We start from the raw sequence: 14,277 nt of genomic DNA, 5'->3' as shown, positions 1-14,277 counted from the left end.
CAGTGCCTCACGACTTTCTGTCAAAAGAGAGGTGAGCAACTATGGTGAAGAGGGATGGCTTCAGTGGCTCCAGGTGGATGCTAATTTCTCATTCCCCAAGTTACATGTGCCCTGAAGACAGCCCAAGGAGTGAGAGTGGGAGAAGAGACTTCAGCCTGACGAGTCCCAGGTGGATGGGATGGAGGATAGCAGTGTGTGTGTGCACATGTGTGCTTGTGCACGTGGCCCTGTACCAGCGTGCATGAAGCACTGTACTTATGACGGTAGCAACTGCTTATGATAAGGTGGAAACCCCCAGGACCCAAGTCAGACGGGCTGGGTTCCAGTCTTGATTCTTCACTATCTTTCAGTATTCTTCACTACTTGATTCTTGACCGAGTAATCTTGGGCAAGGCCTTCCATTCTCTGGGCCTCAGTTTCCCCACCTGTAAAGTGGAAGTATTGCCTGGATCTCTGGTGTTCTACGATTTTAGGTGGTAGTGCCTTAGAATGCCTGTGTAAATGGCTACATGGGGCAGGGCGGGGGCATCTGCAGTGGATAAGGAGAGCTGAGGGGAGTTTTGCAGGGACAAGAGACAGGGCTGACTAGCTCAGCAGAACAGAGTCTGAACTCAGAGCTGGCTTCTGTGAGCTGGGAGAACTTTCTGACCCACAGTCTACTGCCACAGCATTAGCCTTGGTCCCTGAGGGACTAGAGGGAGCTTGGTTCTGGCTCTTTTCAGACTTCCCACCTGAGGTTGTGTAAACAGCTCCACCTGAGTCCCGTTGATGGCAGATGGATGGCATCATCCCTGCACGCAAGAACCTGTGCGCTAGGCGAATGTGTAGCTTGTCTGTGTCACATTCCTGTCCACACATGATCATGCAGCCCCTCCCTCTGTTCTAAACCCTAGTGAACCCAGATTCAACAGGCTGTGAACATGAAGTCTTTATTCTCTTTGTCCTCAAAGCAGGGAAGGGCTGGTGCAGGGGTCAGGGCACGCATCCAGCAGGAGCTCCACATGCAATGTCTCCATCTGAGGGCATAAGCCCAGGCAGAGGGGCATCTCAGAGAGTGTTCCAGCTCTGGGCCAGGGCTGAAGGCAGGGCCTGCCTGGGTGGCAGAGGGCCTCAGCGGGCCAAGGCGAAGCCAATGCGGTTGTTACGCCGATCAAACTCTGTGTAGAACTTTCGGATGAAGGTGGCCCCCAGGGCCCAGGTGGGTCCAGTGGGTGGCGGGATATCCATGGCGTGGATGGCCAGTGTGCACAGCTTTTTACTACTGTAGGATTCCTGGCAGGAAGGGGGAGAGTTTCTCCATACCCAGCACATGAGCATTCTCCTTTCACCTTGCCTGACCCCAGCAACTGTCTTCAGCAACATTCCCCCTCTCGCCCCCATCTCTTCCCTAGCCACACTGGGCCTCCCTCACATCATGGCCATTTTGCCCCATCGTGGACTGCACCGCTCCTGTGTTTAGCCCCTGTGCTAGATCCCAGGCAAACAATGCATCTGGCACCGTGCTTCCTTCAGGAGCTTACAGTTTGCCTTAGCTTCTGATCCTAGACAAGTTATTCAACTTCTCTAAGCCTGTTGATTATGAAAAGAGGGTAAGAATATAGGAGCATAGGATTATTGGGAGTATTTGATGAGAAAATGGAGATGAGGGAACAGGCATAGTGATGCCCAAACATGGCCACACATTGGAATCACCTGGGGAAACTGAGCCCCAGGTGCCACTTCTAGAGGTTCTGATTTAATAAGTATGAGATGTGGCCCAGGTACCAGGATTTTTCAAAGCTCTCCAGGTGACATGCACAGCCAAGTTTGAGAACTACAGTTCTAACATGATCTGTGCGTTGTAATCTGTCCCTCTTTGAGGGTCTCTGTCCAGCCTTTCTCCCTGCCACCGAGGGGGCCGACTCAAACCTCACCTGAAATACATAGTCCGCGCTGGTGAGCGTGTATTCTTTGCCTCCCAGGTGGAAAGAGATGTCGGGGAGTGTAGGGCCTTCATTACACTTCACGACATACTGGGGTGGGGGGCAAAGAGAGCCTTCTTGAGTATGGAAGACGTCTCAGCAGACAAGGAGTCCTGCGCTGGTGGCCTGGCCTCTCTGCTGGAGAGGGCTGGGCACAGTGCCCTGCCCCATGGGTGACCAGCCACGTGTGTGGAGAGTGTGAGGTGAACAAGCGAAGGCCTGAGATGGCCTCATTTGCCTGGGGGATTTGTGAGCCGATACCAGGTGGCGCTCCCCCAACCCACAGCACCTTCCCTCTTTGGCTTCTTACATCAAACAGCCTCTTCTTGGCTCCCAAGGCCTCCATGAGCTTCTCTATGGAGCTGGTAGAACCTGAGATGTAGGATGCACCGGTGTCCACCAATGCCAGGCAGCCGTCTTCACAGAGCAAGGTGGATGACCCCACAGACACCCTGGGGGAGGCCACAGTCAGACAGACAGACAGACAGACAGAAGGCTGATGGGGCACCTCCAGGCTGCATGTCCTTCCTGAGTGTGGGTGGGTGGGTGGAGGCCACGCTGGTGGCCTGTTGAGGCAGTGAGTAGAGGAGGGAAGGTACTGTCACCCTCCACCACTTCTCCCCAGGCCCCTCCCTTCTCTGTTCCCCAGCCTGGACAGAGCAGGCAGAGAGCAAACAGTGGCTGTGCTTAAGAAGTGGCTGCATTTGGAAAGAGGGCAGGATGGTAATGCTGTCCTTCCCCACCCTCCCCAACCCCAGTGACGGCAGCATTTTTTGGAGCCCGGGGAGGGTTGAGGATTTCTGACCCCTTCATTTGAATCTGCCAGACACCAGTCTTGATGAGGTTGATATAGTGGAAATTCCCTTCATAATGCTGGGGGTCGCTGCCTCCCAGCACAATCTGTCCTCCCAGCGATTGGAAATTCCTAAAGGAAAGATCAGAAGCTCTTGGAAACCCATAACCTCCAGGACCCAGCAACTCAGGCAATCGGGGAAGGTTGCACAAGTGTGCAGGGGAGGACAGAGGGCTCTAGAGCAGAGGAATGTGGGACAGACAGCCAGGCTCGGAGCTGTCGTTGGGAAGCATGCAGAACATACTGCTTCTCTGCCTTTCTTCCCCTCCCCAAGACCAACCAGAGGTTGTTCCAGGGTAGTCCAGCTGTTCCCCCAAAAAGCATCCCCAGAGAGGTCACAGAAAAGGAGCAGGTACAAGGACAGTGAGTGGATGTGAACAAGACACAAATGGACACCCCTCACTCTTGGGTTGCTGCTGATTGAGCAGGTGCATGGGAGGGGACCCTGGGGAGGCTGTTGGGTATGGGGTGGGCAGGTGGCATGGAGAGAGCAGCAAGGAGAGACAGAGAACTTCGGCATCTAGTGGAGGCTGGGCTTGCTGATGTGAATTTTGGGCCGGTGGCGTGTGTAATTCTAGGTCAGGTGCTCGGGGAGTACTGGAAGGTCACAGCCATGTGGGGGTTTTGTCTCCTTACTCGGAATCTCTGCAGAGAAAGAGAGACAGCAGAAAGGAAGCTTCATTTCATGCCAGCCTCATCAGCCCTGCTGTTTGTCAGGGTGGGTGTTATGTACTCTCTTTGCCCTTCAGGCAATGGAGTCACCAAGAGGCGAAGTCACTTGCCTGAAGTTACCCAGTCCATGAGTGAACAAGTGGGGGACTGGAGCCAGGCTCCTGGTGCCCCGTCTGGAGCTGATTCCCCACACTTTCCTTTCCTCCTCACTGCACTTGGCTCAGGGACTACTGTAGGCCTAGTCTCCAGGGCATGCCTGTGTGTGTGATGTGTTTTTCCAGAATTCATACTAGAATTCACACATGCACATGTGTGCATGGGTGTGTAGGTGTGCATATGTTATTTTGTGCAACTGCAAACTACTTGTGTTTTTATACATTCGGAATGTATGTGTATATGCTAGCACAAATTCCCTCCTGCCTCTCTCTCAACACTTCAGTATCTCTCTGGATGTTCCCTCCTTCCCATCCCAAGATAAAAGAAGAGGCCAGCCCTCTCCTCTGCAAAACCTGGCTTCTTCCTGTCTGCTGGAACCTCATCTCTTTCAAGGCCTCCAAACTCCAGTGCCCCCATTTAGCTCCTCTTCTTTCCACATTTTTAATCTCTTTCTTTCCATTGGCTTCTTCCTCCACCTACAGGCATCACTCGAGCATCCTCTAGCATTTAAAAACACCCACCCTTCCTCTCCTGCTTCTGGATCTCACCCCCCACGCCACCCCCCATTCCCTTCCCTGTTGAATGTCCCAGGGCAGCCTACATCTCATGACCTCCACTTCCTGACACCCACGTCGTCCACCTCTTAATTTCTTGCCATCTGGCCTTGCCCCCACCTCCTCTAAAACAGCTCTTCTAAAGACCACCCCTGAATGCAGAGCCGCCAATTGGCCTTTTCTCAAGGCCTCCCTTTCTATCACCAAACCGGAGACTCCTCTCCATTTTACTGTGAGATTTCTCTGAACTCTGATCCTCTCCTCTATTCTTTTGGCCACTGGCCTCATGGCCTCATGTTCTTACCCTTGTGACTTTTTTTTTTTTTTTTTTTTTGAGACTGAATCTCACTCTGTTGCCTTAGCTGGAGTGCAGTGGCACAATCACTGCTCACTGAAGCCTTAACTCCTGGGCTCAAGCGATCCTCTCGCCTTGGCCTCCCAAAGTGCTGGGATTACAGGCATGAGCCACTGCACCCAGCCCCTTTTGCCTCCAGCTCTCTTGTCTCCAACTCATGCCATCTTTCTAAGCCCAGCAGTTTGGAGTAGAGCCCAACCCTGCTCAAGAGCTTCCCCAAGGCTGGCTGAGCTGCATATAAGCTCAGCCTAGAATTGAAAAGCATCCATGGTTTTCAGCACCACACTTGCTGCCTGCCTGTGACACTCTTTACGTTGGAATATGTCTTGTCTTCCCTATTAGCCTGTAAGCTCTATGTGGGTAGGGGAGTACGGATTCTGCCTTGTTCACTGTGTTCACTGCTGCACCCCCAGAGCCTACCACAGTGCTTGGCACATAGCATTTACTGAACTGATGAGTGAGCAAACAAACGAATGAAGGATCTAATGGATGACTGAAGTTGGCTGTCTCTGTGTGGGAGGAGCCATGGCCCTAACAGGCAGGGCTACAGGTCACAGTAATCCCTTATTTACCATCGCCCCCACCTTGCATCTCCTCTTGCTCCAGAGGGGCACGGTCTATTAGAATGTCCTGTCATGCTGGGAATGTTCTCTATCTGCACTGTCATAAGACTGTAGTTACTAGCCACCGTGGCTGCCAGGCATTTGACATGTGGCTAGTGCAACTAAGAGCCACCAGTTGAATGCTTAATTGATGCTTAACTGTATTTAATTAATTTAAATTTCAATAGTGCCTTCCATATTGGCTAGTACAGCTCTAGATATTGATTGGCTGTCACCTAATTACAAACACTTTACAATTCTGGCCCAGACTCTCCTTCCACTCCCCATCTCTTCTCCCCTCCTCTCCCCCCACCTCAGCCCTTGGGGTCCCAGTCCCCACCTGTTGTAGTAGAAAGAGAAGACGTCCTCTTTTAGCACCCCTTGGGAGATGATGTTGTCGAAGATAGGGGTGACCCTGCCAATGGCCTGTTCAATGAAGCCCATGCCCACAACCCCATCAAACTCGGCCAGCATGAAGGGTAAGGCAGGCATCTCTGTGACCTCTCCAAACATCTGTGTCACCGTGATTCCACCCACCTGTGGGAGGAAGGACCAGAGGAGACCAAGCCCACTGCCCACTCCTTGGTTGGAGTCTGGTCTGGGCTTCCACACTAGGGATCCCAGGGGCACACATGCTCCAGGGTACAGAAATCGGGGTAAGAGTATTTCCTCAACCCTGCACGCACACACTCTGTGCCAATACACATCTCTGCTGCGGAGCCCAGAGAGAGCTGGAGTTGACCAGGGATCGGAGAGCAGAGGCTGAGAGGGTGGTCCTGCCAAGCAGCAAAAGAAAAGCTGCCAAGAGCTCCTCCCCCTCCCCAGTGGCCAGACTTTCATGCCTGGCAGGACTGGGTCTTGGCCCCCACCCTTATCATGGGCGAAGGGTTTCTTTAGCACAGACAAGCTTGCCCTTCTCCCTCCTTTATATCTGAGTTCACAGAAAAAGGAAGGGAGGCAGGAATCACCCTGATTTCCTCTCAGGTGCCATGTGTGCCCCTCCCCTAACTCTGATGGAGCAGGGCCTGAGAAACTCCAGGATGAGGAAACGGTCAGACATGGGCCACATGAAAAAGAAAAGCAGGCCTTGACCTGAGTCCCAGAGTCAACCTCAACTGTGACCTTAAAACCTATGCCTGACCCTAAAACTCAGCCTGACTCTGACCCTGGATTTCAGTCTAGGATGTAGCCCAGTCAGAGCTGGTGAACTTGGACGAGTTACTTGACTGCAGCCATGGGGCTCAGGACAAGCCCTACATGCAAGTTAGATGCAAAAACATCCACAAACCACCCAACGGTGAGCCCGTAGCCCAGGCTTGCTCCCCTATAGGTACTGCTGCTTTGCAGCAACAGCCAGATGTGGCAGAGCAGGGTGTTCCTCAGCTCCCCAGGCTCCAAGTGGGCTGCAGTGTACCTCCCCGCAGGTGTGGGCCCTGGAGGGTCAGGAGAGGCCTGGGGACAGAAGGGGTCAGGGGCAGATGACTTAGGGCGGCCCAACTTACGGTGATGATGTCCTGGCTGAGAAAGCCACTGACTGTCCCTGTTGAATAGCGGAGGGTGAGTTCCGTTCCATTGTGCTTGTAGCTGGAGGAATCCGAAGCATCGAAGAGCTTGTGATACACTGGCAGGGGGACAGAGGCTCAGGTTTGTCCAAGAGTGGCCCAGACAGGGGGACTCAGAGGCAGGGTGCATTGTGGGTATGGCTGGTTAGCTTAGGTGCAGGGATGAGTGGCCCTAGGGTCAGGGGGCTTGGAATATGTGCTTCATCAATCAAGGACTGGGTTTCTTGGGCTCTCCTAATGTGCCCATACATCGAGAATTTTGTCCTAAATGAAGGAATTTAAAGTAATCACTAACACTGATAACACCAGAGAAGATGCCAGGCACAGAGTAAGTGCCTAGTAAGAGGTTGTTGATTAAGACTAGGAATGGAAGAGTTCCGAGTGCCTGGGATGGGTTTGAGAATTCAGTCCTGTCTCAATCTCAGGAAGACTGGGAAGTGGCCTTCTGGGTGCTCAGGGGTTCTTGGACCTTTTTTTTTTTAAACCTTGGTGGCTGTATCAGAAAAACGGGAGACATCTTCCTCTCTCCCCTACGTGTCAGTGGGCACAGAGGCAGAGAGGAAGCCACTCCCTTGGTGGCAAGAGGGATGGGAGCTGGGTGTTGGGCAGGATTGCTCATGCACAGTAGGGCAGGGGGATGGAGGAGAGGCACTGTGGGTCTTAGGTCTCACCACAGGCAGTGTAGAGACGGCTGCACTTGGAGGAGGGCACCCAGACATTGGACGAACCAGTGTCAAAGACGACTTTGAAGGTCTGGGGTGGGGTGCCGATGCCAATCTCGCCATAGTACTGGGTCTGTGGGGGTAAAAAGAGAGGGCTGGAGGGGCTCAGGGGACCTTGGGTCTTGGGGTCTTGCCTGGCTTCACTCTTGGCTCTCGGTGTGAGATTTGGCCCAGGCGAGGTCCTATAGCCTCTCGGGGTTTCCATTTTCCTGCAGGAACTGGTAGGAGGCTTAGCATCTCCCCATGGCATCCCAGAAAGTGGGAGTCTCAGTAAGACAAGAGGGCGAAATCAAAACATTGAGAATGAAGCAGGAAGCAAACTTGACTCTTGAGGATCCTCTGGGGCAGGAAGCCGTTAGGTTGTGCTGGGCCAGGTCACAGAAACCCCCACCTGAGTCACACACCCCTTCCCACCCACCTGTGACACCTGGCTTGAGGCCTGGGCTGAGTTCCAAACCTAACCCTGCCCCTGAATGGCCCCTGGGTGCCTTCCTGTCTTCTGTGCTCAGGCTTTCCAGCTGGAAAATGGGAATTTTCTAGGGTGCTCACATGCTACTCAGCGCCTTCGTCAAACACAGCTTGGAAAGGGTGAGTCTTGCAGCAAAGAAAGCCCTAGGTCCATGAGGGAAAGGAGACAGGGAGGGAGCGAGGGGCTGAGCCAAGCACTCACGTCCATGTAGTTGGTGAGGATCACGGAGGAGGTGGTGTTGCCAAGGGTCAGCCTCTTCATGGGCTGCCTCCACTCGGGACCAAGCCTGGCCATGTCCACACCTCGTTCCTTCAGGCTTTCTCGGATTGAGGGCATTCTCTTGAGGAAGATCCTGGCCCAGGGTGGAGGAAGCAAAAATAGAAAAGTGCTGTACCTCCACCACAGTGATAGAGTCCCTGAGGCCAAACCCCTGCTTTTAGTACAACCACCTTTAACGTTAGCCCAGCCACCTGGAAATCACCTCTGTCGCTGAGGGCGTCTGGAGCATTTATAAGAGTTACTTCTTGTCAAGAGTCAATTTAGAGGAGTCAGCTGCCCGGGGATTAAATAACCCTGAAGTGACTTCCTTCTGTTGCCTAATTTTGATTAGACAAGGCTATTTGTTTATTGGTCCGTTCATTCATTTATTCCGTAATCACCTGCTGAACAACTACTTTGTGTCTCACTGTGCTGGAAACTGGAGCTAGAAAGATAATGATCATGACTGCCTTTAAGGAACTCCACCTGGCGGGAGGACAGACAGGAAACAGGCACAGACATTCCCTCTGAAGAGATTAATGCCAGGGAGTGCCCCTGTCAAAACTAGGGGCTGGCGGGGAGACAGTGCCATGGGAGGCCGCTAGGTGGCAGCAGATGCCCACAGCAGCTGCGAGGTCTCCAGGATACCAGGGGACAGGCACCCAGCCAGGGCTGTGGTGGAGTGGACCCCCTGAGCTGGGTTGGGCCTAGAGAGATGCCAGCATCTTCAGAGCGCCATGCACCTCGTCCTTGGAGAGATGTGTCCCGGTCCCTTGGCCTCTTGTCTAGATGTTTTCCCATCACCTTTGAGAGGCAGAATTAAAGAGACCTAGAAAACTGACTCTACTGAGCCGCTACTGAAACCACACCAACAAGCTAGCTGTCATCCATTTTATAGATGAGAAAAATGAAGGCTCACAGGGACAAAGGCGACTCAGAAATGTTGAAGCAGGGATTCAGAGCATGTGTCTGGCCCTATTTCCCATATAGAGTCCCCTGGGTCCTGACATAAAGGCTGCCAAAGCCCAGAGGAAGATGTCTCTAGCTGTTCACGGGAAGGTCCCAGGATGGAAGCCCAAGTTGACTCTGCAATAGACTTTCCCGTACACACAGAGATTCCCTCTTTCTTCTACTTTCTTCTCAGCGGCTAGTCCTCCTATACTTACACTACCGTTTCCTTCCTACATCCTTCTTGCATCCCATGCATTCTACTTACCCCCATTTTGCCCATGAACATGAATGCAACTTTTATGCCTATCAGCATGGTATTGTAACAGAAATGGTTTGTTATCTTCCTATCACAGGTTACTGTTACCAAAATATTTTCACAATCATTATTTGATTTGCTCTCATAAGGTGGATGATTTTATTACTCCCACTTTACAGCTGGGAACGTGGAGGGTCAGAGGTTTGACCCCAAAGAGGTTGCATTTCCCACTGTTTACTCACAACAGCCTATGCTTTGGACTTTTACTTCTTGCCACTTCCTTTTCAGAAAATCCTTTCCTTCTTCCCTTCCTTTTCCCCCAAGTTCTTTAGTCCTCCAAGGCCCAACATGTACCCCCACCTCCAGGAAGCTTACCCCAAGGCCTCCAGCCCACACCGGCCTCACCTTCCCTTGGGCCTCAGCTCTGTTTTTCCTTGGGTCTCACAGCCCACACTGTACAGCTTGTGGAACTGGTGCCGTACGGCGGTGAAGACAGTGGTTGCAGGGGGCATGCCTGAATCCCCTTACCACTTATGTGATTCTGAGAAAGCTACCTAACCTCTCTGGGCCTCTTCTAAGTCTCCATTAACCCCTCTCTAAAAATGGGCCTAATGGTAGTACCTACCTCAGAGTCACTGTGCAGATGAAACCATGCGGCCACTGCTCAATAAGTGTAAATTGTAAGTGTGTATATGTACATGTTCACCTTGAGAATGGAGCTCATTCATTCAGCTGTCCCAAGTGCCTCACGTGATGCTCTGCACATAGCGGGTAGCAAAATTCCTATAATACTGTTTCAAAAGCTGGATTCCCCCTCCACCCCTTGCCCAATTCCATTCTTTTTCTCTTTTGGATAACAGCAGGGGAAGATGTTTTTACTTTCCTCTACCTTTATCCTGGGGTGCAGCTGCTTTGAAGCACCCATCCTCTTACCCAGTGCTCACAACCCAGCAATTACTCTCCGAGAGCCTCAGAGCAAGGGAAAGCAGTTTTGGAAGCAAAAGGCCCAGTGTGTGTTTAGGCTTAGCGTCTTACATATCACCTCCGTGAGCCTCAGTGTCCTCATCTGCAAAGTAGGAATGCTGAGTTGTTGGGGGCATGACTTGAGATGAGACATGTGAAAAGATCCTGTGACACCCTAAGCATTTTATAGGCTTAGCAAATATTACCATTATTAAAATGTGCCTCCCTACCTTCAGGACTGCTGGTCATATCTGCTGTCCCCAGATTGAAAACCCCTTTCTCTGTGAGGCCTTTTCTCAAATGCTGTCTCTTCCCCTTCTTCAGTCTTTTTTTTTTTTTTCTTTTTTAGATAAGGTCTGGCTCTATCACCCAGGCTAGAGCACAGTGGGTCAGTCTCTGCTCACTGCAGCCTCCACCTCCCAGGCTGAAGTGATGCTCCCACCTCAGCCTCCCGAGTAGCAGGGACTACAGATTTGCACCACCACACCTAGCTAATTTTTGTATTTGTACAGACAAGGTTTCACCATGTTGCCTAGGCTGGTCTTGAACTCGTGAGCTCAAGCGATCTGCCCACCTCAGCCTCTCAAAGTGCTGGAATTACAAGCATGAGCCACGTGCCCAGCTTCCTTCTACAGTCTTAATGAATCACTTGTTCCCACAAGGCCTGGCACCTAGGGGATGCTAAGGTTTTCTCCTTCTAATTGTGGGCTACCTAAAGCCTTGTTTTTTTCTTTCTTTTTTTTTTTAGACGGAGTTTTGCTCTTGTTGCCCAGGCTGGAGTGCAATGGCACCATCTCGGCTCACCGCAACCTCCGCCTCCCAGGTTCAAGCGATTCTCCTGCCTCAGCCTCCCAAGTAGCTGGAATTACAGGCATGTGCCACCACGCCCGGCTAATTTTGTATTTTTAGTAGAGACAGGGTTTCTCCATGTTGGTCAGGCTGGTCTTGAACTCCTGACCTCAGGTGATCTGCCCGCCTCGGCCTCCCAAAGTGTTGAGATTACAGGTGTGAGCCACTGCTCCCGGCCAAACCTTGCTTTTGATATTTGTAAGAATCCATCCTGTAGTACTAACAGTAGCTGGGCTCTTACAACGTGCCCAGCTTTCTATGCCTTATCTCCTAAAATCCCCAAAGCAGCCCCTTCAGGTAGGTACTGTTATTATCATACCTGTTTAAAATGATAAACTGAGACTTGGAGAGGTTAAATAACTTGCCCATGATTCCAGACCTAGTTTGTTCTGCTAGTGAAGCAAAATTTAAGTGAAGGCAATCTAACTCTATACGCCTTGCATTTAACCACGATATCAAGCTGCTTCCCTGGTACAGTTAACTGTACCCATGCCCCGACCCCTGTCTTTTTTTTTTTTGAGATGGAGTCTTGTTCTGTCACTCAGGCTGGAGTGCAGTGGCACGATCAGCAATCTCCGCCTTCCGGGCTCAAACGATTCTCCTGCCTCAGCCTCCCGAATAGCTGGGGATTACAAGTGCCTGCCACCATGCCCGGCTAATTTTTGTATTTTTAGTAGAGATGGGGTTTCCCCATGTTGGCCAGGCTGGTTTCAAACTCCTGACCTCAAGTGATCCGTCTCGGCCTCCCAAAGTGCTGGGATTACAGGCAGGAGCCACTGCGCCCAACCACCCATGCCCTTCTTAATATTCAGGCTGTGAGCTCCTCAAGTGCAAGGGGCGTGTCCTAATACTTCTGAGTTCTCTACAGTGCTTAGTTAGCATGGTGTTCTGGGCAGGAAGCAAAAGACACAGCTTCTAGACCTGACTACTAGTGTCATTTATTGGGCAAGTCACTTGACCTCTCTGAACAGGTCCATACTTCCCTGTCCCGCTGATCGTAAGGACTGAATGACACCGCATATGGAAAAGCCAGGGTGTTGGGAAGGTGGGAACCCTGCACCCCTCCCACCCCTTCTCTGCCTGAGTTACCAATTACCGTTTAAAGGTGGTGGTGTCTGTCGGGAGACCAAAGGTGCAGGAGCCCCAGAGCAGCAGCAGCAGTCCCCAGCGAGGCATTCTTCTCCATCCATCCATGCTTCCCTCAGTCTGGGGCTCTCTCTGAGATCCACTGAGGTTCTGTGGCTCCCTTAGCCCTTCCCCTTTTATACACTCCATGCATGGGGTGATTGCAATTCTGCTCTGCCCTGATTTATTACCCTGGGGTAGATGGCAGGGCAGTCAGCAATAAATCTCACTGTGGGACAGAGCTAGGTGGGTGAAGGGTACCCAGGTTTCCGGATGGGGAGCAGAGGGGCTGGAGGAAGGACAGCTGTGGGAAAGCAATCTTGTGTCCAGTGACGCTAGCAGCCCTCTATCTGGCTTGGCCCTGTGACCCCTGGTGCAGGCAGAGGCTGATGAGAAACAGCACTGCTCAGGGCTAACATCAAAACTGGGATAAGCATAAAACCTAGGTTTCCAGCTCCCTAGCCCAGACCCAACCCCTATACCCTGGAAGCTCCATTCTCTATATTAACTTTGGCTTTGTCCCTGACTGGCCTCTCCCAGGCTACAGCCCAGTTTTCCCATCTAGAACATGGGTGAATCTTCATGACTGGTTTCTTGGCAGGAGAAGCAACAGCTGGTTTAATTATAAGAGTAGAGGGGCCAGGCATGGTGGCTCACACCTGTCCCAGCACTTTGGGAGACCAAGGTGGGTAGATCACCTGAGGTCGGGAGTTCCAGACCAGCCTGACCAACAATGGTGAAACCCCATCTCCACTAAACTACAAAAATTAGCTGGGTGTGGTGATGGACGCCTGTGATCCCAGCTACTCAGGAGGCTGAGGCAAGAGAATTGCTTGAACCCAGGAGGCGGAGGTTGCAGTGAGCTGAGATCATGCCACTGCACTCCGGCCTGGGCAATAAGAGTGAAATTCCATCTCAAAAAAGAAATAGAGTGGAGGGAGACTTAGCATGACTGACTCCATTTTGCCTCTGACCCCCAAGGGTATTATCCTTTAGGCTAAAAGCTTCTGCTTAGCTCTGTACATAGACCAGCTAATTATAGGAGTTTAGCTTGAAGTTCAACTTTAAAAAAAATGGTAACAGTTCCTTTCCCCAAACTAACCCCCAAGGAGATAAGGAAATATACAGACAAATAACAATGTTATGTTAAAGATGTATAGGAACATTGTGACCTGACCTAGAAAAAAGAAGTTTTACAACGTCCTCAGACCCTTGCTGGCACCCAGGTGTCTGTGGTCATCAGTCACCTCTTGATCCCAATCCCCTTCTTCTTCCCCTTCCCTTAACATAAAGAAGAGCCTAACGTTCATGCTGACTTCAGATGGTTCTTTATGATGCTGGTCCACCATCTTCTTGGTTTTCTGGTTCTCTGAATAAGGTAGCTTTCCTTGCCACAATACCTTGTCTCTAGACTTATTGGCTGTTGTGTGGCAAGTGATACGAGCTTGGACTCAGCTACTCATAGCCTTGAACAGTCTTTCTGTGTCTGATTACATTCAAGTATTGTCATCAGGTTTGACTTACAGGTTATCTAAATGGGCTTCCCATAAGAAGAAGCAATCACACTACAGAAAATTTTTCTTTGCATTTTTGGTAGCTGTCCTAAGAAACAATTATTTTAGGCTGGGAAACAGTGGCTCATGCCTGTAATCCTAGTGCTTTGGGAGAATGAGGTAGGAGGCTCACGCTCACTTGAAGCTTGTTCAAGACCAGCCGGGGCAACATAGCAAGACCCCATCTCTGAAAAAAATTAGCTGGGTGTGGTGGTGCATGCCTGTAGTCTTAGCTACTGGGGAGGCTGAGGTGGGAGGATCACTTGACTCCAGGAGTTCAAGGCTGTAGTGAGCTATGATTGTGCCACTGCACTTCAGCCTGGATGACAGAGTGAGACCCTGTCTCAAAAAAAAAAAGGAAAGATTTTACATTTTCTCAAGATAATTCCTAATTCTTATGTTATCTTTATCAGGTT

At 51.2% G+C, this 14,277-nt stretch overlaps 1 protein-coding gene across 1 annotated transcript; it reads right to left on the bottom strand.

Annotated features, from left to right (window-relative positions):
* Positions 1-913: 913 nt before the first annotated feature.
* Positions 914-12,398, bottom strand: REN (renin). The gene is made up of 10 exons (XM_004028219.5): positions 12,280-12,398; positions 8,108-8,258; positions 7,387-7,510; positions 6,656-6,774; positions 5,494-5,690; positions 3,451-3,459; positions 2,767-2,886; positions 2,272-2,413; positions 1,914-2,012; positions 914-1,272 (listed from the first exon to the last, which is right to left on the bottom strand). Exons 1-10 carry the CDS (start codon positions 12,375-12,377, stop codon positions 1,111-1,113), a joined length of 1,221 nt encoding a protein of 406 aa, XP_004028268.1. The 5' UTR covers positions 12,378-12,398; the 3' UTR covers positions 914-1,110.
* Between the last annotated feature and the right edge of the window lie 1,879 nt (positions 12,399-14,277).

The sequence above is a fragment of the Gorilla gorilla genome, chromosome 1 (assembly GCF_029281585.2).
Source record: "Gorilla gorilla gorilla isolate KB3781 chromosome 1, NHGRI_mGorGor1-v2.1_pri, whole genome shotgun sequence".
Taxonomy (NCBI): domain Eukaryota; kingdom Metazoa; phylum Chordata; class Mammalia; order Primates; family Hominidae; genus Gorilla; species Gorilla gorilla.
The sequence above is the reverse complement of the archived record's forward strand: the minus strand, read 5'-3'. Positions and strand labels throughout refer to the sequence as shown.

Bases quoted from the DNA above. Each gene is read 5' to 3' on its own strand.
- REN (XM_004028219.5), bottom strand. From the start codon at position 12,377: ATGGATGGATGGAGAAGAATGCCTCGCTGGGGACTGCTGCTGCTGCTC. The intron at 6,775-7,386 runs GTGAGACCTAAG...TCCCCCTGCCAG, and splicing joins CCGTCTCTACACTGCCTGTG to TGTATCACAAGCTCTTCGAT. The intron at 2,414-2,766 runs GTCAGAAATCCT...GGCCTCCCCCAG, and splicing joins TGGCAGATTCAAATGAAGGG to GGTGTCTGTGGGGTCATCCA.